Source organism: Arachis ipaensis, chromosome B7, assembly GCF_059453495.1.
Source record: "Arachis ipaensis isolate K30076 ecotype BB chromosome B7, ASM5945349v1, whole genome shotgun sequence".
Lineage (NCBI taxonomy): Eukaryota > Viridiplantae > Streptophyta > Magnoliopsida > Fabales > Fabaceae > Arachis > Arachis ipaensis.
In genome coordinates, this window is record NC_142442.1 from 26,014,394 (window position 1) to 26,040,976 (window position 26,583).

Consider the following 26,583-nt stretch of genomic DNA (forward strand, 5'->3'; position numbering starts at 1 on the left):
AAAGTCAATGAACTTAAAACAATGAAATAGAGAGGGAAAAGTACAAGAGGATATACTAAGTTATCAATTGCAAAAATATAAATTTGAAAGAGTGTTCATCTATACATAACTAAGGGAATTGATTTGGTGCTTTTAACTCATGAGAAGGCATCTGGGAAGAGAGAGAGAACTCTGTAAGTTAAATCATGAAAAAGAGGAATCCATAACCAAAGATCCTTGTAGTGGAAAATTTTGGATTGGGTATATAGTTATTTACAAACTCCTGTACCTCTTTAGCTCTTTTGTCAAATAGGAGCACCACTAACTAGGACTAGGAGCAGCTAGAATTTGTAGCCTTAGTCTTGATCAACCTAGTATTGTAGGAGCCACAGAATCCACATTTGTGATATAACCAGTGAAAACGTGAAGTGCCCTTTCTATCACAGTCATTGTAGAGTATGTCCTGCATTGCCATTACAAAGTATCACTTCTAGGTTCATCATTTGCCTTACAAATTTCATTATATTCATTGCATTGGCATTGATCATGAACAGGAGGGAGGAAAAAAAATTTCTATGCTATGATATGAGTTACTGGAGGAAGAAAATGTAAGCTATGTAAGAATATGAAATCTCATCCCTAGTATTTGGCGGCTTTGCAGATTATCTTTTTTTCCAATCACAAAGCCACAAAGGTATTTTAACTGCTAAGTAATTAAACATAATACTTAAAGTAGAACAGTCAAAGTAGCGTTAAAATGCAAAAGGTGAGGCAAGAAAAGCTTCTGCGCCTTTCAAAGTTGAGGCGCAGCATTCATGGCACCTTCGCCTTTAACTACCTTGAGTTAAATATTGTAATATTATTTAATGTCTCTATTAAAAATTTGCATGTGGAGCTGGCACAAAAGTATTGCAGATTGTGATGAAAATTTTGGGTGGTGACTAAATGAAAAATAGTATCCAACAAAATAATGTTTCTCACTGTGTATACAAAATGAGACATGTAAGTCATAAATTTAGACATGAAAGAAATTTCATAAAACATAGAAACAGATGGGGAAACCGTATAATTGAGTGCATAAAGAAAACGATACGAAATGCATTTTAAAATTTCATTTGAGATTAACTGACTTGCTTTTCTCGAGTAAATTAAAAAGCCAAAATGTATCATTACAAAGAAGCCACAAAGAATACAGACGAGTAATCAGATCAAATAATATTCATGCAACAGAAGTATTACCTGATAGCGGTTCCTGTACTCTTCAGGAAGCTCCTCAGTAGCCAATGGAGCATCAAGCATACCAAAGTAAACTTGGGATGGTAAAGAACAACTAAGTATTGCATGCCATGTAATATTATGCATTTCAGTTTCCACATGAAAGCAAGATCAGAAGAGTTTGATAACTAGTGCTTTTCAACCCAATATTTATATCCCAATAGTAGTCTATCAAGAGTACAACTGTACCTCCAACCCTCTCACCTTAGATATCCCTTAATTAATCATTTCATACCCAAATAGTTTATGGTACCAAGATTTAACATGAGCATTCTTTGATATCACTAATCTTTTCTAAATCTTCTAATGAAATGTCAACAAAAGCACATGTATCCTTACACTATTTAGTTTTATCAAACACCTAATATAGTGCTATCACATGCAGAGGTTTGTAAAGATCAATCATAGCACATAATTGTATGCATGATCACAAAACAGCTATACAATACTAGGCCTGCTCGTAGATATTTACGAAGAAAATATTCTTACCGCCATATCTCCCAACGACTTGTTGCAGATTGGACATGTGTAATGACTACATGTGTATGCCTAACATTTAACAACAAAGTGTAAGATTGAATAAGAAACCTTCCTTGAAACTACTTCATTTGAAGAATCAGAAAGAAGATAAGAGATAAATGTTTCAAATACTTTATACTCCTTGTTCTATAGGGAAAAATCCTAAAATGAGCATGACATACCTAAAAGCAAGCTGAATGCATGTAATGTCTACATGGTAGAGCCCTGACTGTCGCACTTGATGGGAACAAGTCATCACAGCATATTGGGCAGTTCATTTCTAGACCTTTCTCCAGGCACTTGTGAGATGTTGATTTTATTCCTAAGCAACAATTGCATTTCATGCAATGAAAATAGTCAATCCCTAGCCCTTGGCCAACACGGCAAATATTGCAATATGGGCAATGATACATGGTGCACAAAATTGTGATTTAAAATCTTGGTATGGCGAAATAGTGCTCTCAACACTTCTTCACAACTCCGATGCAATTAACCAGCAAGTGCACTGGGTCGTCCAAGTAATACCTTACGTGAGTAAGGGTCGATCCCACGGAGATTGTCGGCTTAAAGCAAGCTATGGTCATCCTTGTAAATCTCAGTCAGGCGGATTGAAATGGTTATGAGATTTTGATAAATAAAATATAAAATAAGATAGAAATACTTATGTAATTCATTGGTGGGAATTTCAGATAAGTATATAGAGATGCTTTGTTGCTTCTGAACCTCTGCTTTCCTATTGCCTTCCTCCAACCATGCGTTACCTCCTTCCATGGCAAGCTATATGATCCTCTCGGATGAAAACAAATCCATATGCGCTGTCACTGCACAGCTAATCATCTGTCGGTTCCCGTTGGCGTCGGAATAGGACCATTGTCCTTTTGCGCACTGTCACTTGCGCTCCACATTCACAGGTTTGAAGCTCGTCACAGTCATCCCTTCCCAGATCCTACTCGAAATACCACAGACAAGATTTAGACTTTCTGGATCCCAGGAATGCTGCCAATGGTTCTAGCCTATACCACGAAGACTCTGATCTCACGGAATGGAAGGCTCTGTTGTCAGGAGAGGCAACCATGCGTCGTGGACCAGGAGGCTAAGAGATACACACTCAAGCTATTGCAGATAGAATGGGCGTGGTTGTCAGGCACGAATTCATAAGTGAGAATGATGATGAGTGTCACGAATCATCACATTTTACAGAAAATGAGTAACTAAGTGCAGATAGTGCAGAAATCCACTTCTGGGATCCACTTGGTGTGTTCTTGGACTGAGCATTGAAGCTTTTTCGTGCTTGGGTTGTTTCTGGAGTTAAACGCCAGTTTTGGTACCAGTTTGGGCGTTTAACTCCAATTCAGGTGCCAGTTTGGGCGTTTTACGCCAAGATGTTTTAGGCTGACTTTGGACGCCAGTTTGGGCCATCAAATCTCGAGAAAAGTATAAACTATTATATATTGCTAGAAAGCCCAAAATGTCTACTTTTCAACGCAATTGAGAGCGTGCCAACTGGGCTTCTGTAGCTCCAGAAAATCTACTTTGAGTGTAGGGAGGTCAGAATCCAACAGCATCTGCAGTCCTTTTTCAGCCTCTGAATTAGATTTTTGCTCAAGTCCCTCAATTTTAGCCAGAAAATACCTAAAATCATAGAAAAATACACAAACTCATAGTAAAGTCCAGAAATATGATTTTTGCATAAAAACTAATAAAAATATAGTAAAAATTAACTAAAACATACTAAAAACTATATAAAAACAATGCCAAAAGCGGTATAAATTATCCGCTCATCACAACACTAAACTTAAATTATTGCTTGTCTCCAAGAAACTGAAAACAAAATAGGATAAAAAGAAGAGAATATACAATAAATTCCAAACTTATCAATGAAGATTAGCTTCAATTAGATGAGCGGGACTTGTAGCCTTTTTGTTTTTGAACAGTTTTGGCATCTCACTTTATCCTTTGAAGTTCAGAATGATTGGCATCTATAGGAACTCAGAATTCAGATAGTGTTATTGATTTTCCTAGTTCAGTATGTTGATTCTTGAACACATCTACTTTATGAGTCTTGGCCGTGACCCTAAGCATTTTTTTTTCCAGTATTACCACCGGATACATAAATGCCACAGACACATAACTGGGTGAACCTTTTCAGATTGTGACTCAGCTTTGCTAAAGTCCCCAGTTAGAGGTATTCAGAGCTCTTAAGCACACTCTTTTTCTTCTTTGAACCACGACTTTAACCGCTCAGTCTCAAGCTTTTAACTTGACACCTTCACGCCACAAGCATATGGTTAGGGACAGCTTGGTTTAGCCGCTTAGGCCAGGATTTTATTCCTGTGGGCCCTCCTATTCATTAATGCTCAAAGCCTTGGATCCTTTTTCTACCCTTGCCTTTTGGTTTAAAGGGTTACTGGCTTTTTCTGCTTGCTTTTTCTTTTTCTTTCTTTCTTTTTTTTTTCACCACTTTTTTTTCGCAAGCTTTGTCTATTCACTGCTTTTTCTTACTTCAAAAATCAATTTTATGATTTTTTAGATTATTAATAACATTTCTCCTTTTTCATTATTCTTTCAAGAGCCAACAGTTTTAACATTCAAATTCAAAAATATGCACTGTTCAAGCATTCATTCAGAAAACAAAAAGTTTTGTCACCACATCAAAATAATTAAGCTAACTTCAAGATAAAATTCAAAACCATGCACTCCATAAGATCTTCAAGAGGAAGAACTAGCCGCGATCACTAAGGTAGACCCGTTCTTTAATTTCTTTGTTCTTTATTTAAGAAAGGTGATGGATTCATAGGACATTCATAACTTTAAGGCATAGACACTAGACATTAATGATCATGTAATAAAGACACAAACATAGATAAAACATAAAGCATAGGGAACGAAAAATAGAAAAATAAAGAACAAAGAAATTAAAGAACGGGTCTACCTTAGTGATGGCGGCTAGTTCTTCCTCTTGAAGATCTTATGGAGTGCTTTAGCTCCTCAATGTCTCTTCCTTGCCTTTGTTGCTCCTCTCTCATGACCTTTTGGTCCTCTCTAATTTCATGGAGGAGGATGGAATGCTCTTGGTGCTCCACCCTTAGTTGTCCCATGTTGGAACTCAATTCTCCTAAGGAGGTGTTGATTTTCTCCCAATAGTTTTGTAGAGGAAAGTGCATCCCTTGAGGCATCTCAGGGATTTCATGATGAGGAATTTCATCATGCTCTTGTTGAGGTCCATGAGTGAGCTCTCTTGTTTGCTCCATCCTTTTCTTAGTGATGGGCTTGTCCTCTTCAATGAGGGTGTCTTCCTCTATGACAATTTCAGCTGAATTGCAGAGGTGACAAATGAGATTAGGGAAGGCTAACCTTGCCAAAGTAGAGGACTTGTCCGCCACCTTGTAGAGTTCTAGGGATATGATCTCATGAACTTCTACTTCCTCTCCATTTATGATGCTATGGATCATGATAGCCCGGTCTATAGTAACTTCAGACCAGTTGCTAGTAGGAATGATTGAGCGTTGGATGAACTTCAACCATCCCCTAGCCACGGGCTTGAGGTCAAGCCTTCTTAGTTGAACCAACTTGCCTCTTGTGTCTCTCTTCCATTGAGCGCCTTCCACACAAATGTCCAAGAGGACTTGGTCCAACCTTTGATCAAAGTTGACCCTTCTAGTGAAAGGGTGAGGGTCTCCTTGCATCATTGGCAAGTTGAATGCTAACCTCACATTTTCCGGACTAAAATCCAAGTAATTCTCCTGAACTATTGTGAGCCAATTCTTTGGGTTCGGGTTCACACTTTGATCATGGTTCTTAGTGATCCATGAATTAGCATAGAACTCTTGAACCATTAAGATCCCGACTTGTTGAATGGGGTTGGTGAGAATTTTCCAAGATCTTCTTCGAACTTCATGTCGGATCTCCGGATATTCACTCTTTTTGAGCTTGAAAGGGACCTCAAGGATCACCTTTTTCTTGGCCACAACTTCATAGAAGTGGTCTTGATACATTTTTGAGATAAATCTCTCCATCTCCCATGACTCGGAGGTGGAAGCAATTGCCTTCCCTTTCCTCTTTCTAGAGGTTTCTCCAGACTTAGGTGTCATTAGTGGTTATGGAAAAATAAAAAAACAATGCTTTTTCCACACCAAACTTAAAAGGTTTAGTCGTCCTCGAGCAAAAGAAGAAAGAAGGGAGGAGAAGAAGAAGAAATGGAGGGAGGTGAGTGGTTCGGCCATGGGGGTAGTAGTGTGTAGGTTGTGTGGAAATGAAGGTAGTGAGGTGGGGTATTTATAGGGTAAGGGAGAGAGGGTAGCCGTGTATGAGGGGTAGGGTTTGAGAGGGAAATGGTTTGAATTTGAATGTTGAGGTAGGTGGGGTTTGATGATGGATGGATGTGAGTGGTGAAGAGAGTATGGGGAAGAGGGTAAGATTTGATAGGTGAGGGGTGTTTGGGGAAGAGGTATTGAGGTGATTGGTGAAGGGTGTATGCGGAAGAGTGTTATGGAAAGGTGTGAAGAGGAGAGAAGAAGAGGTGGGGTAGGTGGGATCCTGTGGGGTCCACAGATCCTGAGGTGTCAAGGAATCTGAGTCCCTGCACCATTCTTGCATTCAAACGCCCATTGTGTGCCAAATCTGGCGTTTAACGCCAGCTCTGCTACCTTTTCTGGCGTTAAACGCCACTCTGCTGCCCATTTCTGGCGTTAAACACCAGCCAGATGCCAGACAGCCCTTTCTGGCATTAAATGCCCAGAGTGCTGCCCATTCTGGCGTTTAACGCCCAGAATGCTGCCAGACTGGGCGTTAAACGCCCATTCTGCTATCCTTACTGGTGTTTAAACGCCAGTAAGCCTATCCTCCAGGGTGTGCTATTTTTAATGCTGTTTTTCTTTCTGTTTTTAATTTTTCAGTTATTTTTGTGACTTCACATGATCATCAACCTAAAGAAAACATTAAATAGAAATGGAAAATAAATAAATATAATTAAATAACATTGGGTTGCCTCCCAACAAGCGCTTCTTTAATGTCAATAGCTTGACAGTGAGCTCTTAGAGAGCTTCACAGAGATTCAGAGCTTGATAATGGCCTCCCAACACCAAACTTAGAAGTTGAGTGTGGGGGCTCTGTTTGACTCTGTATTGAGAGAAGCTTTTCATGCTTCATCTCCATGGTTACAAATGGAGATCCTTGAGCCTTAAACACAAGGTAGTCCTCATTCAATTGGAGGACTAACTCTCCTCTGTCCACATCAATCATAGCTTTTACTGTGGCTAGGAAGGGCCTTCCAAGGATGATGGATTCATCATCATCCTTCCCAGTGTCTAGGATTATGAAATCAGCAGGGAAGTACTGGCCTTCAACCTTCACCAATACATCCTCTACAAGTCCATAAGCCTGTTTCCTTGAATTGTCTGCCATCTCTAGTGAGATTCTTGCAGCTTGCACCTCAAAGATCCCTAGTTTCTCCATTACAGAGAGGGGCATGAGGTTTATACTTGACCCTAGGTCACACAGAGCCTTTTCAAAGGTCATGGTGCCTATGGTACAAGGTATTAAGAACTTTCCAGGATCCTGTTTCTTCTGAGGTAATTTCAGTTGAACCAGATCATTTAGTTCATTGATGAGCAATAGAGGTTCATCCTCCCAAGTCTCATTACCAAATAATTTGGCATTCAGCTTCATGATTTCTCCTAGATACTGAGCAACTTGCTCTTCAATAATATCTTCATCCTCTTCAGAGGAAGAATACTTATCAGAGCTCATGAATGGCAATAGTAAGTTTAGTGGAATCTCTATGGTCTCTATATGAGCCTTAGATTCCTTTGGTTCCTCATTAGGGAACTCTTGAGTGGCCAGTGGATGTCCATTGAGGTATTCCTCAATGGGATTCACTGCCTCTCCCTCCTCTATAGGTTTGGCCGTGTGGGGTATGTTGATGGCAATGCACTCTCTCTTTGGATTCTCTTTTGTATTGCTTGGGAGAGTACTAGGAGGGAGTTCAGTAACTCTTTTACTCAGCTGACCCACTTGTGCCTCTAAATTTCTAATGGAGGATCTTGCTTCAGTCATAAAACTGAGAGTGGTCTTAGATAGATCAGAGACTACAGTTGCTAAGTCAGAGTGGCTCTACTTAGAATTCTCTATCTGTTGCTGAGAAGATGATGGAAAAGGTTTGCTATTGCCAAACCTGTTTCTTCCACCATCATTATTATTAAAGCCTTGATTAGGCTTCTGTTGATCCTTCCATGAGAGATTAGGATGATTCCTCCATGAAGGATTGTAGGTGTTTCCATAGGATTCTCCCATGTAATTCACTTCTTCCATTCCAGGATTCTCAGGGTCATAGGCTTCTTCTTCAGAGAAAGCTTCCTTAGTACTTCCTGATGCAGCTTGCATTCCAGACAGACTCTGAGAAATCATATTGACTTGCTGAGTCAATATTTTGTTCTGAGCCAATATGGCATTCAGAGTATCAATCTCCAGAACTCTTTTCTTCTGAGTTGTCCCATTATTCACAGGATTTCTTTTAGAAGTGTACATGAATTGGTTATTTGCAACCATTTTAATGAGTTCCTGGGCTTCTTCAGGCGTCTTCTTCAGATGAAGAAATCCACCAGCAGAGTTGTCCAATGACATCTTGGACAGTTCAGACAGACCATCATAGAATATACATATGATGCTCCATTCTGAAAGCATGCCAGAAGGACACCTTCTGATCAATTACTTGTATATTTCCCAAGCTTCATAGAGGGATTCACCTTCCTTCTGTCTGAAGGTTTGGACTTCCACTCTAAGCTTGCTCAATTTTTGAGGTGGAAAGAATTTGGCCAAGAAAGCATTGACCAACTTTTCTCAAGAGTTCATGCTATCTTTAGGTTGTGAGTCCAACCATGTCCTAGCTCTGTCTCTTACAGCAAAGGGAAAAAGCATAAGTCTGTAGACCTCAGGATTAACCCCCTGGGTTTTAACAGTGTCACAGATTTGCAAGAATTCAGTTAAAAACTGATGAGGATCTTCCAATGGAAGTCCATGATACTTGCAATTTTGCTGCATTAGAGAAACTAATTGAGGCTTAAGCTCAAAGTTGTTTGCTCCAATTGCAGGAATTGAGATGCTCCTTCCACAGAAGTCAGAAGAGGGTGCAATAAAGTCACCAAGCATCTTCCTTGCATCTCCACCATTATTATTGGGTTCGGCCATCTCTTCTTTTTTCGAAAAATTCTGTCAGGTCCTCTCCAGAGTGTTGTGCTTTAGCTTCTCTTAGCTTCATCTTTAGAGTCCTTTTAGGTTCTGGATCAGCTTCAACAAGAATGTTCTTATCCTTGCTCCTGCTCATATGAAAAAGAAGAGAACAAAAAAGAGTAGAAATCCTCTATGTCACAGTATAGAGATTCCTTTATGTGAGTAGAAGAAGAGAAGAGTAGACAAATGAGAAGAGAAAAATTCGAACACAGAGAGGGGGAGAGGGTTCAAATTTTAAGAAGAAGAGAAGTGTTAGTGATTAAATAAATAAAGGTTTAATTACTCTGTTGGTCCCTATAGTTTCGCGAAATTTTCAATTAGGTCCCTATACTTTTTTCCTTTTAATTGAGTTCTTGCACCAAATTTTTTTTTAATTAAGCCAATTACTACTAAGAAGGACTTAATTGAAAAAAAAAATTAGTGCAGGGACTCAATTAAAAAGAAAAAAAAGTATAGGGACCTAATTGAAAATTTCACAAAACTATAAGGACCAACAGAGTAATTAAACCATAAATAAATAGAAAGAGATGAGAGAGAGAGAGTTTTTGAAAATTAATTAAAATAAAATAAAAAATATTTTTGTTTTTATTTAAATTTTGAGTTAGAATTCGAAAATTAAGAGAATAAATAAAATAAAATTTGAAAACTAATTAAATTAATTAATTAAAAAGATTTTTTGAAAAAGTGGTTAGTGATTTTCGAAAATTAGAGAGAAAAAAAAGTAGTTAGATGGTTTTGAAAAAGATATGATTGAAATAGAAAACTTTTAAAATCAAACAAAAAGTCAAGTAGTTAATTGAAAAAAATTTGAAAATCAAATTTAAAAAGATTTTGAAATTGATTTTGAAAGGATATGATTTGAAATTTATTTTGAAAAAGATTTGAAAAGGAAATTAAAAAAGATTTGATTTTGAAAATTAAAGTTGATTACTTGACTAACAAGAAACTTGAAGATATGATTTTAAAATTTAAAGATTGAACATTTCTTAATGGGCAAGTAACAACTTGAAAATTTTTGAATCAAAATATTAAATGTTAGTAATAAATTCGAAAATATGAAATAAAAATAAGAAAAAGATTTTGAAAATCAATTTTTGAAATTTTCGAAAAATATAAAAGAAAAATAGAAAATATTTGATTTTTGAAAAAGTTTTGAAAAGATAAGATTTTTAAATTGAAAATTTGACTTGACTCATAAGAAACAATTAAATTTTAAAAATTTTTTGATTAAGTCAATCAAATTTTTGAAAATTTATGAGAAGAAAAGGGAAAGATATTATTTTTTTTTATTTTTTGAATTTTAATGAGGAAAGAGAAAAACATCTAAATGACACATAACATAAAAATTATGAATCAAAACAAGGAAAATATGCAAGAACACTTTGGATGTCAAGATGAACACCAAGAACACTTTGAAGATCATGATGAACATCAAGAACATGTTTTTGAAAATTTTTAAGAAAAGAAAAACATGCAAGACACCAAACTTAAAAATTTTTAAACTTTAGATACTAATAATTCAAGAATGCATATGAAAAACAAGAAAAGATACAAAATAAGAATATCACAAGATTAAACAAAGAAAATCATCAAGAACAACTTGAAGATCATGAAGAACACCATGCATGAGTTTTTTATTCGAAAATTTTAGGAAAAATTAAAAAGATGCAATTGACACCAAACTTAAAATTTGACACTAGACACAAACAAAAAACACAAAATATTTTTGGTTTTTATGATTTTATTAATTTTTTTGGATTTTTTTTCGAAAATTAATTAGGAAAAGAAAATAAAGAAATTCAAAATTTTTTATACGCATTCTAGGAATCATGCAATATTAGTCTAAAGTTTCAGTCTAAAAAAAGATTAGACATGGCTAGCCAAGTTTTAGCAGGATATTACATACAACAGCCAAATTGATGGGAATCAACTAGCTCCTGTAATGATAAAAGCATCATCTGAAACTCTAGAATTCATTCTTAAAAATTCTGAAGAATTTTTAGAAAACTACACATATTTTATTTTGTTCTTCAGAAAAAAATTTTTTTCTTTTTTTTTTTTTTGAAATTTTTCGAAAATAAGAAGCTTAAAAATAAAATAAAATTACCTAATATGAGCAACAAGATGAACCGTCAGTTGTCCAAACTCGAACAATTTCTGACAATGGCGCCAAAAACTTGGTGCACGAAATTGTGATTTAAAATCTTGGTATGGCGAAATAGTGATCTCAACACTTTTTCACAACTCCAATGCAACTAACCAGCAAGTGCACTGGGTCGTCCAAGTAATACCTTACGTGAGTAAGGATCGATCCCACGGAGATTGTCGGCTTGAAGCAAGCTATGGTCATCCTTGTAAATCTCAGTCAGGCGGATTAAAATAGTTATGAGATTTTGATAAATAAAATATAAATAAAATATAAAATAAGATAGAAATACTTATGTAATTCATTGGTGGGAATTTCAGATAAGTGTATAGAGATGCTTTGTTGCTTCTGAACCTCTGCTTTCCTATTGCCTTCCTCCAACCATGTATTACCTCCTTCCATGGCAAGCTACATGATCCTCTCGGATGAAAACAAATCCATATGCGCTGTCACTACACGGCTAATCATCTGTCGGTTCCCGCTAGCGTCAGAATAGGACCATTGTCCTTTTGCGCACTGTCACTTGCGCTCCACATTCGCAGGTTTGAAGCTCATCACAGTCATCCCTTCTTAGATCCTACTCGGAATACCACAGACAAGGTTTAGACTTTCCGGCTCCCGGATCCTACTCGGAATACCACAGACAAGGTTTAGACTTTTCGGATCCCAAGAATGCTGCCAATGGTTCTAGCCTATACCACAAAGACTCTGATCTCAAGGAATGGAAGGCTCTGTTGTCAGGAGAGGCAACCATGCGTCGTGGACCAGGAGGCTATGAGATACACACTCAAGCTATTGCAGATAGAACGGACGTGGTTGTCAGGCACGCGTTCATAAGTGAGAATGATGATGAGTGTCACGGATCATCACATTCATCAGGTTGAAGTGCGAGTGGATATCTTAGAATAAGAATAAGCTTGAATTGAATAGAAGAACAATAGTACTTTGCATTAATTCATGAAGAACAGCAGAGCTCCACACCTTAATCTATGGGGTGTAGAAATTCCACCGTTGAAAATACATAAGTGAAAATAGTCTAGGCATGGCCGAATGACCAGCCTCCAAACGTGTACAATATCAAAAGATGGTCAAAAGATATAAAATAAATCACTAAAAGTAGTTTTTATACTAAACTAGTAACTAGGATTTACAGAAAATGAGTAACTAAGTGCAGATAGTGCAGAAATCTACTTCCGGGGCCCACTTGGTGTGTGCTTGGGTTGAGCATTGAAGCTTTTTCATGCTTGGGCTGTTCCTGGAGTTAAACGCCAGTTTTGGTGCCAGTTTGGGCGTTTAACTCCAATTCAGGTGCCAGTTTGGGCGTTTTACGCGAAGATGTTTTAGGCTGACTTTGGACGCCAGTTTGGGCCATCAAATCTCGAGCAAAGTATGGACTATTATATATTGATAGAAAGCCTAGGATTTCTACTTTCTAACGCAATTAAGAGCGTGCTAATAGGGCTTCTGTAGCTCCAAAAAATCCACTTCGAGTGCAGGGAGGTCAGAATCCAACAGCATTTGTAGTCCTTTTTCAGCCTCTGAATCAGATTTTTGCTCAGGTCCCTCAATTTCAGCCAGAAAATATCTGAAATCACAGAAAAAACACACAAACTCATAGTAAAGTCCAGAAATGTGATTTTTGCATAAAAACTAATAAAAATATAGTAAAAATTAACTAAAACATACTAAAAACTATATAAAAATAATGCCAAAAAGGGTATAAATTATCTGCTCATCAATACACATTCCTGAAAAAGAATGATCTCAAATTAGCATCCGAAAATCTACAAGGAAAAAATAAATATTGTAGCATATTGAGCATAAGAAAATGAAAAAGAAAGGAAGAAAAGAGAATTAAATGGAGAAAGAAGTGATCGATGGATTCCCATAAGCAAAGTATGAATATGTTATCACCTAAATCACCTCATTTTAACTGATAAAGTATGAATAGTAAGAAATTCAAAACAATAACCAGACATTATGGCATTAATATATTTCTTATCAACACATAGCAGGTTGCAAACATATACATATATAAATATATAAAAAGTACATATAACTTGTTAATGTTATAGGATTAAATTAAACTAAATGATACAAGATCCAAAATTTGTAATGCCATCTTTTATAGTCCTTAACTGTCAGATAAGATCACACTTATGGTCTCACCAAAAAAAATAGAAAAAATTATCTTCTTCAATTCATCTATTAGCTTACGATTAGCTTAATATTGCAGGCACATGGAATTGGAACAATTTTAGCTATGAATCAACAATTATAAGTAATTATGAGTGGATTAAGCATCACATGATTAATATTTAAGTTTCCTTTGTAGAAAATCCTTTTCCAAAAGTCCAAAACCTAGCAATTTCGGATAAAATAAACTAATCAATATGTCTTATTAGCGATGAAAGTGAATGAAAGAAAACAAAACATAGGAATTACAACACGAAAATAGCAATAAAAGAGAAAGAAGATTAAAGTTACCTGCACGACTGAGGCGAGATCGAAGAGAGAAACACATCAACTAAGCAATACACAAGCGAGAAATGCACTAGTAATTTTTGTGAGAATAGCTTTGATCGAGAAATTAATAAAACAAGTAGCGCATAAATTCAAATAAGGGAAAGGAGAGCGCGAATCTCAAAAAGAGATAGAGAAATGGAAGACGTGCGGTTTGAAAATCTCGAGGGGGACACCGGGAAGGTAGAAAGAGTGAACGCAGGAGAAAGTGAAGAGGATGAGGACGGAGGTGACGTAGACGGTGGTGGAGAAATGCACATTAGGGTTCGAAAGGGAACGACGAGCCAGGAAGGGGTGTGACGAAGTTTTGTGGCGATGGAAGTTCAGTGCAATGGAAGTTCGGCGCGACGGCGACGTAAGGTGCGACGGCGGTGCAAGGCTGCGAGGCGCCACCAATAGAGCATTTGGATGGGATGAGTGTGGAGGCGCAGGAAAGAGATATGTGAAATGCGGAGGAGCTCGGAACGCAAATCTTTATTTTAATGAGTTAATAGTCAAAATCGTCTCAAAAAGATACCTCGATCTCTATATTCGTCCCCGAAAGATAAAGTTAATCAAAATCGTCCCCGAAAGATGACGGACATGACCACGTTCGTCCTTCCGTCATCTCCTTCGTTGAGGTGACTAACGTTGGGTGACGTGTTCCATTAACTGCCCGTGTGGCACACTAATAAAACGATGCCGTTTTGATTCAATGGCCTCCAGGTCTTGATGCGACGTCGTTTAGTGTCCAGGAGAGATTCAAAACGTTGCAAAGCATCACCCCTCTGTTAACAACCATCTCTCTCTGTTTTGCTCCAAAACGTATCGTCTCCCTCAAGCTATTCTCTAAGCCTTTGACCCAACATTTAAACCACGCCATCAACCTTTATCAATGTTGGAAGGCGATTAAAACAGAAGAGGTATCGGTACTGAATACAGAGCTGTTCGTCTCCTGGAGCAACATTGATAGTGGAGGAAGCCATTGCGATGATTAGAGGTAAGGATGAAACATTTTTCTTGTTTTTTGAGTTATTTTGTGGCGTGATGTCTTTCTAGTAACGTGACTCATGTGTTCTTCTGAGTCTGGGTAGGGTTTGGGATGACTAAGGATTTGTATGACTGTTCTTATATGATATGAATGGGTAAGAATGTTTTGCTTTTACTGTCTAAGTTATGATTTTTTTAGGTAGGGCTGTTTCATTTTAGGGCTTTGTGATGCTTTCAGGAAAGATTTTAACTATTAACTCTTATTTTAATATTTTTCATGAAATATTTTAAATTACAGACTGATTTTTTATCTGTAATATTTTAATAAAATGTAGTATTTTTGTTTATTTAAATATAGATGGATTTTTTATTGGTAATTATTTTTCACGAAAAAACTAATTTTTTTAATAGAATTATTGACAGATTTTTTTTTTCATTTGTAATTTATGTTAATTCATTTTTTTGTCTCCCACAAAAATTTCTTTGCAAAATCTGCCTGTATTTCTGTGGAATAAAATCTGTCTAAAATATCCATTTGTAATAAGTAATTTTCTTGTAGTGATTTATAAAAAAAAGTATATTTTTTGTTATTTTTATCATATTTTTAAATCTTATTTAAAGATAATTTTATTATTTTAAGATTTCAACAATATTTTTATCAGGGTCTATATCTTTTTTTCAGAAACATCTTTTATGGTTTACTTGTTGCGGGATTTATTATTTTATTGAAAAAACTAATTAACTTAAAAATAATTTTTTTTAATTCTTTAATAGATTTGTAAAAGAATTTTAATAAATGTAAAAAAAAATAGAAACAAATTAGAAGCTATATTTTCATCTTTTAAAAACGAGCTTTATAATACAGAAAGGTGTATAATAATAAGATTTTTAATATTATATTTAAATAAATTTTATAATATTTAAAAGAAATTATTTTTAAAAAAAATCTTTTTAAAAGTTTTTCGAACCAAAGTCCAAAATATTGTAACGTTCCAAGCAAGCAAATGGTGAATTCATATTAATATTGAAAGTTTTATAATTTGTGTTTTTCTTACCAGTTATTATACCTTTGGAATAGTGAGCATAGTTTTAAAACTAAAATAACTAATGATAAACCATTCACTGTTAGAGAAACATAAATATAATTCATGCATGCATAACATGAGGGTCTATTAAACATTATAAATGATTATTCTATTCAAATAACATTATTTTCTCCCTAGAATTATTTAATTTTAATTATTCCCTCCCGAATGGCTGGGCAGGGCCGTCGCTGGGTGCTAGAAAATCCATATTATTAGCGTGTAACACCACCTCATTTATTGGTGGCATTTCCACCTTCATTATTTCTGGTGAAGTTTCGTCAACATTATACTTCTCTGCAATTTGATCAACAAAAACCAATCATCAGCAGGGAAAAATCAATATGAACAAAATTTTTGCACTTTAGTTTTTAAACCACAAAAATCTTTATAGCCCAGTTTGGATTTTCAAAAATCGAAACCATGATAATTGATAATGTGCATCCTCTTTATATTTTATGTTGGTGTTTTAGACTTATAAAATCTCATAAAGAAGAAGAGAAATTGTGAAATTATAAGCCTTTAAATTTAGGTGCAAGTAAGTAGGTTTTTTTATTTATATATGCATGAGAAAATTATTTATTCTCAAAATGCGCATGGATGGAAACTGTGCTCAAAATGCACATATCCATTTTATGCTAGGCACCCACAAAATGATTGAAATGGTGAGTAATTTTATTTCGTGGGTGCCTGGCCTAAAATGGAGCTGCGCATTTTGGGAATAAATAATTTTCTATAATTCCATTTTGAGCATAGCATTTAGTTATATGTAATAATTTTATAATGTGGTTGATTTTATAATTTTAAAAAAATTCGGTGGAGGTTGTATTGTCTACACTAAGCATCGTCCGTGGGTTGATTAGGACAATCCTTTCTAGTATGACCGACTTGCCTACAGAGGCCACACCGCTTCTCCTGTCGCTCGACCTCATCCATGTCATTCTGGAATCTAGTAGACACAGGTCTCCCAGTAGCCTTCCGACACATGAGTGGATTAGGACGGAGCATCGTCCCATACCACTCCGGCCACAGGGACTCATCTGGTATCGGTGGAAACTCCATCTCGTACACTTTGAAGATTGCTTCCTGTTTGTAAACTGGATGAACAACGGGGCCCACAAGGACACACCCGGCAAGGGCATGGCGGCAGGGGTAGTGGCGAGATTGAAAAAGGCCACAGTCACACGTACCCACTGAAAGCCAGACACGGAAGGAACCTTGCGACCAACTCTTGAACGGCTTTAACTCTTCCACGACAAACATGGAAGTCCTCCTATCACAATGAGTAACACGCATCTTTGGGATACTTTCTCTGTTCTTCTCAATGGCTGCCATCAGCCTCTGGGAAAAGCGGGTTCCAGCAGCCAGCTGTGACTGTGCCTCCCTGCCTTTTGTGACGAATAACTTCTGTAACTGTTTGTACGTGATGCGCATGATGGCAAAAATTGGCAAGTATCGTGTACCCTTGAGAATTGCATTGGATCACTATGACAGATTTGTAGTCATGTGACCAAACTGCCTACCACTGTCGCAGTGTTGCAGCCATATCTCTTTGTTGAAACGACCAGCCCAGTCTACCATCCCCAGGGACACTCCTCTCAAGGCATCCATGTACAACTCATACCCAGCCTTGCTTGGACTATAAGCGACATTTATAAGGTATCTCTTGCCTTCGGATAACTTAAAATGAGTCATGAAGTTAGCGGCCATGTGTTTGATACAGTAAGTGTGGAACGCCTTAAGAGGATGCCAACCACTATCATCAGCACTAAGTGCAGCCTTGATAGCGTGCGATCTGTCGGAGATAAACAGCAGACATTCTTATGGGGTGACATGGCATCTCAGATTAGTAAGGAAGAACGACCATGACTCGGTACTCTCAGACTCCACAATGGCAAAAGCAATAGGCAAGATATTGATGTTGCCATCTTGTGCCACCACTATAAGCAACACCCCACCGTATCTACCATACAAATGCGTGCCATCAATGAAAACAAACGGCTTACAATGCTTGAAAGCCTCAACACAAGATGAAAAATCCCAAAATATTTTATCGAACATGCTACAGTCGCGTATTGTAAGAACCGCGACTAATTAACAGCTTAATTAACCGGGCACTAATTTTAAAGATTTGGCCCAAAGTTAGGCCAAATGGGCTAAAAACGCTAACGGGTTGGATTGGGTCCAAGTTGGGACCAAGTCCAACATATATAAACACTCAAACACACCCATTTCAGCTCATTAAACACTTGCATGAGAGTGGGAGCTGTTGAAGTGAGAAGAGAGGTGAGGGTTTTCAAAAATACTATTCACATTCAACTTCAATTGATCATATCTTGAGCTACAATGCTCCGATTCGCGTGCCATTTGCGGCTACGCGAAACTCTTGCCGAGTCCGTTAGTTTCATCTAACCAAAGTGGTAAGAATCTCAAGAATCCATGCCCAGTTTTTTGCCCTTGTGCAATTCAAATTCTAGGTTTTGGTTTTGAGTGAAATTTTGTGTTTTGGTTGTTTAGGTACTAACCATTAGTGAGGGATTATTGGATTCTATCCCAAATTTCAGTGAATAAGGTAAGGTTTCTCAAGAACCCTTGTAAATTGATATATTGTGAGTATTAGGTTTTGATTTTTATGAAATATATGATGTTAGTCTGAGCATTAGTTCTTGTTGGAGTTGCCTTGGATATTTGGAAGCATTTGGATTGGGATTGGTGGCTTGATTTTGGTTGAAAACTTGGTTTAGACTCAATTTTGGGTATTGTGCATATTGAGAATTAGCCAAGGTATGGTTTCGGTTTACTCAATGTAATATGTAATATTTCTCGACACTTAAGCTAGTGGACCATAGGATAGGTTTGAAATTGATTGTTGATAATTGTGATGTATGATTATTTTGATGATTGTGATGATTTTGGTGAATGATGATAATAAATTATGATATTTGTTGATGTTGAGGATGGTGGATTGATATTGAGATTGGATTATTGTGATTATGTGAAATTATGATGAAGTATGGTAGGTGATGCTTATGAGTAGTGAGATTGTGTCAAAGTTGGTTATGTTGGATTTTTTATATAGGTGTTGAATTAGTTGAATTATGATGGAAAGATAAAGTATAGCATTTAGTAGTGTTTTATGGTGAAATTGAATAAGCTTTGATTTGTTTTGGTTGTGAATTTTCGAAGTTTGAGAACCTAGCTAATTTTGGAAAAAATCATTTTTAGTGAACTTTGACGGATCATAACTTGAACCTCAAATCTTGAAATTTGACGATCTTTGTTTTAAATTAAAGGTGGTTTTAAGAGCTTTAAATTGATATAAAGTTTGAGGAAAATGGATTTTTGTAGAAGAAGTTATGAACGTTTAAAGTTTGGTGCTTAAAACTGAAGTTTTGCAGATTTGAAAATTTCCTAAGTCTGGTGAGGGTTGTGTACGTGACACAGTGCACGCGACGCGGCCATTCCATTCGGGTTAGGCATCTCGCGTACGCGGGCACTGCATGCATATGTGAGCTATCAGAATTTTAACCCTTGTGTACGCGAACTTTAACACGCAACGCGAGCAACCCATTCGGGTTGGGACACTCGCGTACGCGAGTAGGTAGTTGCATACGCAAGCAAGTGGTTGCGTACGCGACCACCCATATTTTGACTAAATGCGTACGCGAGACCCCTATTTTTCTGAAAAACTATTTTTCTTCGTTTCCAAAGGTTCTCTAGCTTTTCCAAACATTCTTTAAAAGTCGTTTAAGAATACTATCTAGTGCTTAGGTCCTTATACTACTAAAGATGAGTTAAAGACTTAAATAGGTGAATTTCTATATGAATTTAGAAGACGGAGACTTAGGTTTTTGGAGTAATGAGGATGGATTAATCGAGAGAAATGGCGGGATACTGTAATAATGATAAATGTGATGAGTTGTGAAATTCCGGATTGATGGTGGTTGAGACGAGTTTAGGAGTCGGAGTAGAAAGATGACTTTATTGAGTATTCAGAATGAATTCTGAAAACCACTAATACATTGTTTTATGCAGAGACTGTTGAGTCGCTATGCGCCTCAGGCAAGGGCTGTGGCAGTCTCCCGCTTGTCGAGATCGCGGTGCCGGCGTAAGGACGGTGGTTAATCCCGCTTACGTTAAGCTGTGAGGGCCGGGGTGGTATCTTGCTCGCATAACCTTCTCTGCTGCATGAGTGTGCAGGGCCTATATCCCTGGCGTGACGAATTTCTCTGCTGCATGAGTCTGCAGGCCTATATCCCTGGCGTAGCAGAAAGGCTACATCTAGAAGAATGTGTCGGGTTGGTATTTATACATGAGCCACTTAGGACAAGCAGTCATCATGTACATATTCTATATGTTTGTTTGCTTTGCCGACTTGCATTGTTTGCTTAATTATATAACATGTTTAATTGCTTCTTGTGTTACTTGCTATATATGATAATTACTTATGCTTTACTTGTATGAATTACTTGTGTTTTCTACTGGGATTGAGGAGGTTCGGTAGGCGGTGGCGATGGGATCGTATGGCGGTTAGGCTGGCGAAGGCTGTGGAACAGCGGTGTAAATGTTAGTTTAGAGATTCCTTAAGATAGAATACCCTGATTCATTTATGGTTTTAAAGTTATGGTTTTAAATTTAGATATGCTTTAAGTTTGAATCTTATGCCCGATGTGAATTTCTAGGATTGCCTCTAGCGTCCCAGAATCTTACATATTACATTATTGGGCACTGTTACCATACTGAGAACCTCCGGTTCTCATACCAGTATCCAAGGTTTTGTCAAAGGGCAACACGGAGACTCCATGGACAGCCATTTGCATCTTGACGGCATTTCACATGGTACTTTAATTGGTCTGATTCGATCACCCGGTATTCAGCACTCTGGCGAATACTGTAGTTCTTCACACCCTACATCACTGCATCTCAGCATTTGAATCTGTGGCCGACTCGAGACTCTACACCACTGTCTAGGTTGTAATCTTCCTCTCCCATGTTGGAAAACGGAGTTCTCTCATGCATGGCGTCCAGATCCAACGTATGATAGTAACTTGGTACATCTGATAGCACCGGAATTGGGTGGAAGAAGGCAAAACATAGCGCACAGCTGCCTCAGTGGGCGTCTTCAGTACATACTCCTCCTCATCACCCCCTTAGAAGAATCACTGCCGCCATTATCAGCAACATACTCTTCATTAGAGTCTTCCTCACTAACCTCCATGTCCTCCACTGGAATGGCAACATGAATGGGTGGTGGTGCGAGAGGTCGGTCGTCCTGTACATAAGTCGAGTCTACAGAACCACCACCACCAACATCTCCAACCTCGAAAAAAAGCTCCATCGCTTGTTCCGCCATGATTCTCCCATAGATGTCAAACATGAGTCGCACATGCTCGTCCCCTAGAAGTCGAAATAGTCGAAACCGGAAAACTCCATTACCCAATGGTGCCGACAACCTATACCCACCCTTCCGACCTCCCTTGTGTCTGTGCCACCAAGGTTGCTCAGTATCAAACTCTTCAACTCGGACAACGAACTCACATGCTGAGTGCGTAACAGAATCGGATTCTCACACTCAAATATCACCCCATTGTCGACATTTCTCATACGACAATTGGGGTAAACACACACAACTATGTATATGCTATTACTGGCCATTGTTGCCTTTTTCTTATGAGAAAAACGGGACAAAAGAAGATATGAAATTAATGTGAAGAATGCAAGGGTTAGAAATCCTCTTATAGCTACTGAAAAATTGTCTCACTGTATCTCGTTTATACTGTAAACGAGATATGTGTAAAATTATCTTATTCACAGTGTAAACAAGATAAGAGAGGGTGACAGATTTCGGTAATAAATTTTAAAATTATTTAATTCAGTCATTATTATATTTATTAAAATAAAAAATCCCAAGATTTTTGTACTTTATCTTTTTTATTTCACAGTTCTTTTGGAGGAGAGCTTGAAGTGTGCATCTTGACTTGCTTTGCATGAAGTTGATGTTGATTTTTTATAACCATATTTAAGTTATTTAAATTTATTATTTATGTTGGACTTAATTTCACTGGAATAGATTTATAAGAGGGAATCCTTTCTATGTTGGAAACTACACAATAATAAGGAGATGCACAATAGAATAGCTAGGAGATTGCATGCTTGATTGATGCTTGTTTGAAATCTTCTAGTCCAATCTCCCTTTGATCTGCTATTATGAATGATGACATCATTCACCTTGGACTAGATGCCAACGCACTTCCACTAGAGGATGATGAGCTTCAAGAAGAAGACAGGATCAATGGTGACGAAGAAGAGGAAGACGAGTTCGATGATAATCAGAAAACTATATTGGAAGAGGAGGATGGTGAATCAGAGGAAGAAGATTAATCTGATTAGTGTTAATGTAAACATAGTTTTGTGATATATATTTCTTTATGAAACTTTGCGTATTTGTAATATATGTTTCAGTGAATGTAAACATAATTCCGTAAATATAATATAGTTAGCATTGTTTCAAATATTTTAGTTACCATCTTTCGCTATTTGTAATTTAAGTTTTTTTTTGTAATTTGTATCAGGTTTGAAGCACTATTTCAATTGTTAATTATCAGGGTACACTGGAAATGGACGGAAAAATATAATTTAAATAAAAAAGAATGCTATTGTTAGAATTACTGTCGAACTATTCCAACGGTAACATTTTTTTAAAAAAATTTCAAATAAGTTTTCCGCCTGAAATAGCGTTGGATGAATCCAAGTGATATGGTGGGAAAAGCGAACGAAGTGGTACCAAATGTTACCGCCGGATTATTCTGACAGTACCATCGACCAAGATCCATTTTCATTGTTAACATATTCCGTCGAAAAAATCGACGGTAATTTTCGTTGGACACAAAAAATCCGACGGTAAATATTTACCGGCGAGATTTATACTGGTTGATATTTTTTGGTAGTAAATTCGATGGTAAAATAATTACCATTGAATATATTCGATGAATTCGATGGTACTCAACGTTTTTCTTGTAGTGCTTGAACCTAACCCCACCCACTAATTAACCTTTCAAGACTAATGGGCATAACAAACTCTTCAATGGGTGAAGTTGCAATGGATGATAAAAACGACAAACAATTCAAAATTTTAAGGATGCATTTATCTTCAAGGATAACAACTTCAATGGCAGTGAGAGTTTTAGTAGGACAAGAAGAAACCTTTCGTTCTCCGTCATGCAAAATTGGAAGGCCACCACTTTTGGAGACTGTTTGAAAAGAAGCTGAATGGGGTTGGGTTTTAATTGAGTTTTGTTTATATTTTAATGTTGTTTTTAGGGTTAAGTATGATTTTGGTCCCCAACGTAGAAGTCAAAAATCGATTTCGCCCCCAACTTTTTTTCGCTACAAAATGGTCCCCAAAGTTTCAGTTTGTTTTAAAATCATTCTTTTTATCAATTTTATTTTTTTATTACCAAATTATCCTTCATTAAAAAATTATAAAATAAAAAAAAAGAAAGAAAGCCACGGGAGGGAGAAAGAGAATCGGGGGTGGGGGGAGGGGAAGGGAGAAAGAGAATCGAGGGGGGAGGAGAATCGGGGGGAAGGGGAGGGAAGAAGGGGGAAGGGAAGGCCGCACCCCCGCACCCTTGCACCGCCGCACCGCCGTCTGTGATCGGAAAGGGAAACAGAGAGCAAGAGAGGAGAAAGCTAAGGGAGAAGGGAGAAACCGCCGCACCCCTGCACCGTCGCACCGCACCCTTGCTACCCGCGTCCTTGTCGTTGCTCCACGACCCTCACCGCCCGCTTCTTCTTCTTCGAACTGGATATTTTGTGGAATTTCTGGATTTTTTGTGGAATTTCTGAATGTCATGCTCTATGAATGAATCTCTTCTTTTGATTTGGCTTAAATTTGGAATATTGTTGCTGCTGAGTTTTAGTTGTTCTGATTTTTTGAGTTCTGATTTTCTGAGGTAGGGGTGGTGGTGGGTTCTAGTGTTGATGATGATGGTGGGGTAGTGGTGGATTCTGTTTTGAGTTTTGTTGTTCTTTTGATGATGATGATGATGACCATGATGATAATGGTGGTGGTGGTGGTGGGTTCTGGGCTTAGGCTTCTGTTCTGTTTGTGTCTGTTGAATTTGGTTGATTTTGGGGTGAAGGGGGAAGGGTATTTTCGTCCGAAGGACGATTTAAAAAAAACAGAAACTTTGGGGACCATTTTGTAACGAAAAAAAAGTTGGGGACGAAATTGATTTTCGGCCTCTACTTTAGAGACCAAAATCATACTTAACCCTTATTTTTACTTAATCAATTCATATTAAGGATTCCAAGCTGGCAAGTAACCTGCCACGTAGGATACATGACTAACTCCATTAGAGCATAATTTAACGTTAAGTCAGTATTGTCAGACAAAGTCAATCTTTGATGGTCACTAGTTTAAATATTCTATTGTTAAATTTGTCAACGCTCGAATCTTTTATGGTTAGAAATAGTTATTTACTCAGAATATTTTACAGACTTGTAGATATTCTCCAACCATTATATCTTTTGGAATATTATCTACTGTAAATTATTTCTCAACTTTTCTTAGTTCTTCTAGGTATTTCTAACTTTGAAATATATGAAGAAATATTGTATGTTTATGTTTGTGTTTTAAATTTAGTTCTACATAAATGAGAATTATGAAACTGTAAACTTTTAAATATTGGTGTGCACAATTTGTAATAATTTCGTTTTAATACATCATAATTTAATTGTCTATAAATTTAATTCGTACCCAAAGTAACTAAAATATTATTTTTAGAAATTCATTTTCTAACACGCCTTTCTTTTTAGAAATAAAATTTTCATATATATATATAGACACATACCTTGACCTAAGTTGGGACGACTTGATATTGGATGTCGGATAGAATCCCAATTGAAAATTGGTACTCCAAACAACTCTTCCAACTCATTCTTCATTCGAAGTTCCTTTAGAATCTTCAATTCCGCATTCTTTTTTTTAGTTTCAGCTGAAAAAATATGCTATACATAAAGCTATGTATATACTAATATATAACAGGTAGATCAAATTACTAGACACAACTTAAATCAATCTGTTATATTATAGTATCAAAAATCTAGTTAACAATAATAAGAACTATAGTTAATTTTAAAATAAAATGAGTAGTTTCAAAGTGAAAATGTATACTTGTGTTACTTGCATAGCTGAAATATATATAAGGCAATAATCTTTTTTCTTCTTGCTCGTATAATTACCATTTCTAAGTGATTTTTCTTTCTCAATGGCTTCCAATTTCTGGCGCAACATCGTCTGTTCCGACATCAAAAGTTGTTTTTGATTTGTGTAGGATGTAATTTGTGTACGGAGAGTTGTTACTTTCTCCTACACATGCATAGTGAAACAAAATAAATATTGGAATACCTTTAGGGAATTAAATAAAATTGAGAAGTATTATCGAAAAAATTAAAGGATAAAATTTAGATAGAAAATGATAGAAAAAATTAGGGGTGCCAAACGGAGAAATCTGTTCTGTCCTGCCAAAATGGCGGGTTGGTCCGCCCCGCCTATTGAGGCGATCCTGAATTCCTCCCCCGTTCTGTCTAATAGCGGGCTGGCGGGCCAAACTCACCAAATCTCTTTTTTTTATAATATTAAATAATATATATAGTTTCACAACCATTTCAATAAATTTATAATTTATAAAAACATAAAAAATTATAATTTCTAAATTTTACATACATTAAAGTTTTTATAGTTACAAATATGTAATAAACATAATCATAAACTAAGTTTTTTGAAACAAAATAATAAAACCAACATTGTCGAAAGCAAAACAAACATTGTCCAAAACATGTAATTAAACATCTTTAAATTTATAATCAATCAAACATAAAACATAATCCAAATATAACTTAGAACATCTTCAATTATCATCTTCATCCTCTCGTAGATCAATAACTTCATAAAAATTTGTAAAAAAACGGCCCTAACCAAAAAAAGACTTGGCCTGCTGGGGAAGCCCACCCCGCCAAAGATCCCGGATTAGGCAGTGTGGATTAAGCGGGCTTTTTAAGTTTGGTGGTTTCAAATTTTCAACTCAACCCACCTTTTTGGCGGGTTACGCGAGTCGGGCTAGTAGGTTTTGGTCTGTTTGTCACCCCTAAAAAAATCAAATTAAATCGCCATAATTTTATTTGTTAAAACCAGTTAAGCAAATAGCAGCAGTTGCAAAACCGCTGCAATTGATTTCCCGTTTAGCGGTAATTATGCCACCGCTGTTAAAAATTGTCGCAAATCCCTTTCCCTGCGTCTTAAGGACGACGGTTACTTAAACACTGGCAATAATTTGTTTTCCTTAAAAAAATCACTTTTATTTTCCATACTCCTTGTAGTGAAGAGTCTCAAAACATTTTACAAAATATCTGAAAATATAAAAATTATCGTTGTCTATTAGTTTATGACAATCATAGTAGTGATTTGATGCTTTAGCCTCAAAATACCATGATATAGAAGATAGTTTTGGAATATTTATTTAATGTAGCACTACTAACTGATAAAACATTTTAAAAAAAATCGCATCTCAAATTGCAACAGATCAAACAGACAATACAATTTTCATTCTTTGACTTGGGCTGCAAATAGCAGACGTTATAATGTCGCAAATGAGTTTTCCTCATTTGGCAACAGTTATTTCAATGGTTGCTAAAAATTGGTGTTAAAATATTTAGCCACATATGACATTGTGTGGTGGGCCACGAGAATCCAACTGTTTAGCATCAATTAAAAACTGCCACTAAAGCTGAAAATAGCTGTTGCAAATATGTTGTGTTTGTTACACTGTGATCTTTGATTTATATTATGTTTAGTGATAT

General features: G+C 36.7%; 2 protein-coding genes, 1 non-coding gene and 1 pseudogene across 3 annotated transcripts; 1 reads left to right on the top strand and 3 right to left on the bottom strand.

Moving 5' to 3' along the window:
- Positions 1–310: 310 nt before the first annotated feature.
- LOC110264521 (zinc finger protein BRUTUS-like) lies at positions 311–2,117 on the bottom strand (annotated as a pseudogene).
- A 13-nt stretch (positions 2,118–2,130) lies between these two features.
- LOC148550627 (uncharacterized) lies at positions 2,131–7,827 on the bottom strand. The gene is made up of 2 exons (XM_088494563.1): positions 6,992–7,827; positions 2,131–2,143 (listed from the first exon to the last, which is right to left on the bottom strand). The coding sequence occupies exons 1-2, from the start codon at positions 7,825–7,827 to the stop codon at positions 2,131–2,133; spliced, it is 849 nt and encodes a 282-aa protein (XP_088350689.1).
- A 625-nt stretch (positions 7,828–8,452) lies between these two features.
- On the top strand, positions 8,453–8,556 carry LOC148550628 (small nucleolar RNA R71). Its single transcript, XR_015893651.1, has one exon. It is a non-coding gene; the product is annotated as a small nucleolar RNA R71 (small nucleolar RNA).
- Positions 8,557–15,866: 7,310 nt separating this feature from the next.
- Positions 15,867–25,045, bottom strand: LOC110264522 (uncharacterized). The gene is made up of 3 exons (XM_021106679.2): positions 24,967–25,045; positions 24,576–24,719; positions 15,867–16,017 (listed from the first exon to the last, which is right to left on the bottom strand). Exons 1-3 carry the CDS (start codon positions 25,031–25,033, stop codon positions 15,878–15,880), a joined length of 351 nt encoding a protein of 116 aa, XP_020962338.1. The 5' UTR covers positions 25,034–25,045; the 3' UTR covers positions 15,867–15,877.
- Positions 25,046–26,583: the final 1,538 nt, after the last annotated feature.

What these genes read in the sequence shown, in the direction of transcription:
- LOC110264522 (XM_021106679.2), bottom strand. Translation starts at nt 25,033, where the DNA reads ATGTCGGAACAGACGATGTTGCGCCAGAAATTGGAAGCCATTGAGAAA. An exon ending in AGAAAAATCACTTAGAAATG is followed by an intron (nt 24,720 to 24,966) that starts GTAATTATACGA and finishes ATATTTTTTCAG; the next exon opens with CTGAAACTAAAAAAAAGAAT. An exon ending in TCGTCCCAACTTAGGTCAAG is followed by an intron (nt 16,018 to 24,575) that starts GTATGTGTCTAT and finishes ATCAAATTGCAG; the next exon opens with AGAAGTATAATGTTGACGAA.
- LOC148550627 (XM_088494563.1), bottom strand. Translation starts at nt 7,827, where the DNA reads ATGACTGAAGCAAGATCCTCCATTAGAAATTTAGAGGCACAAGTGGGT.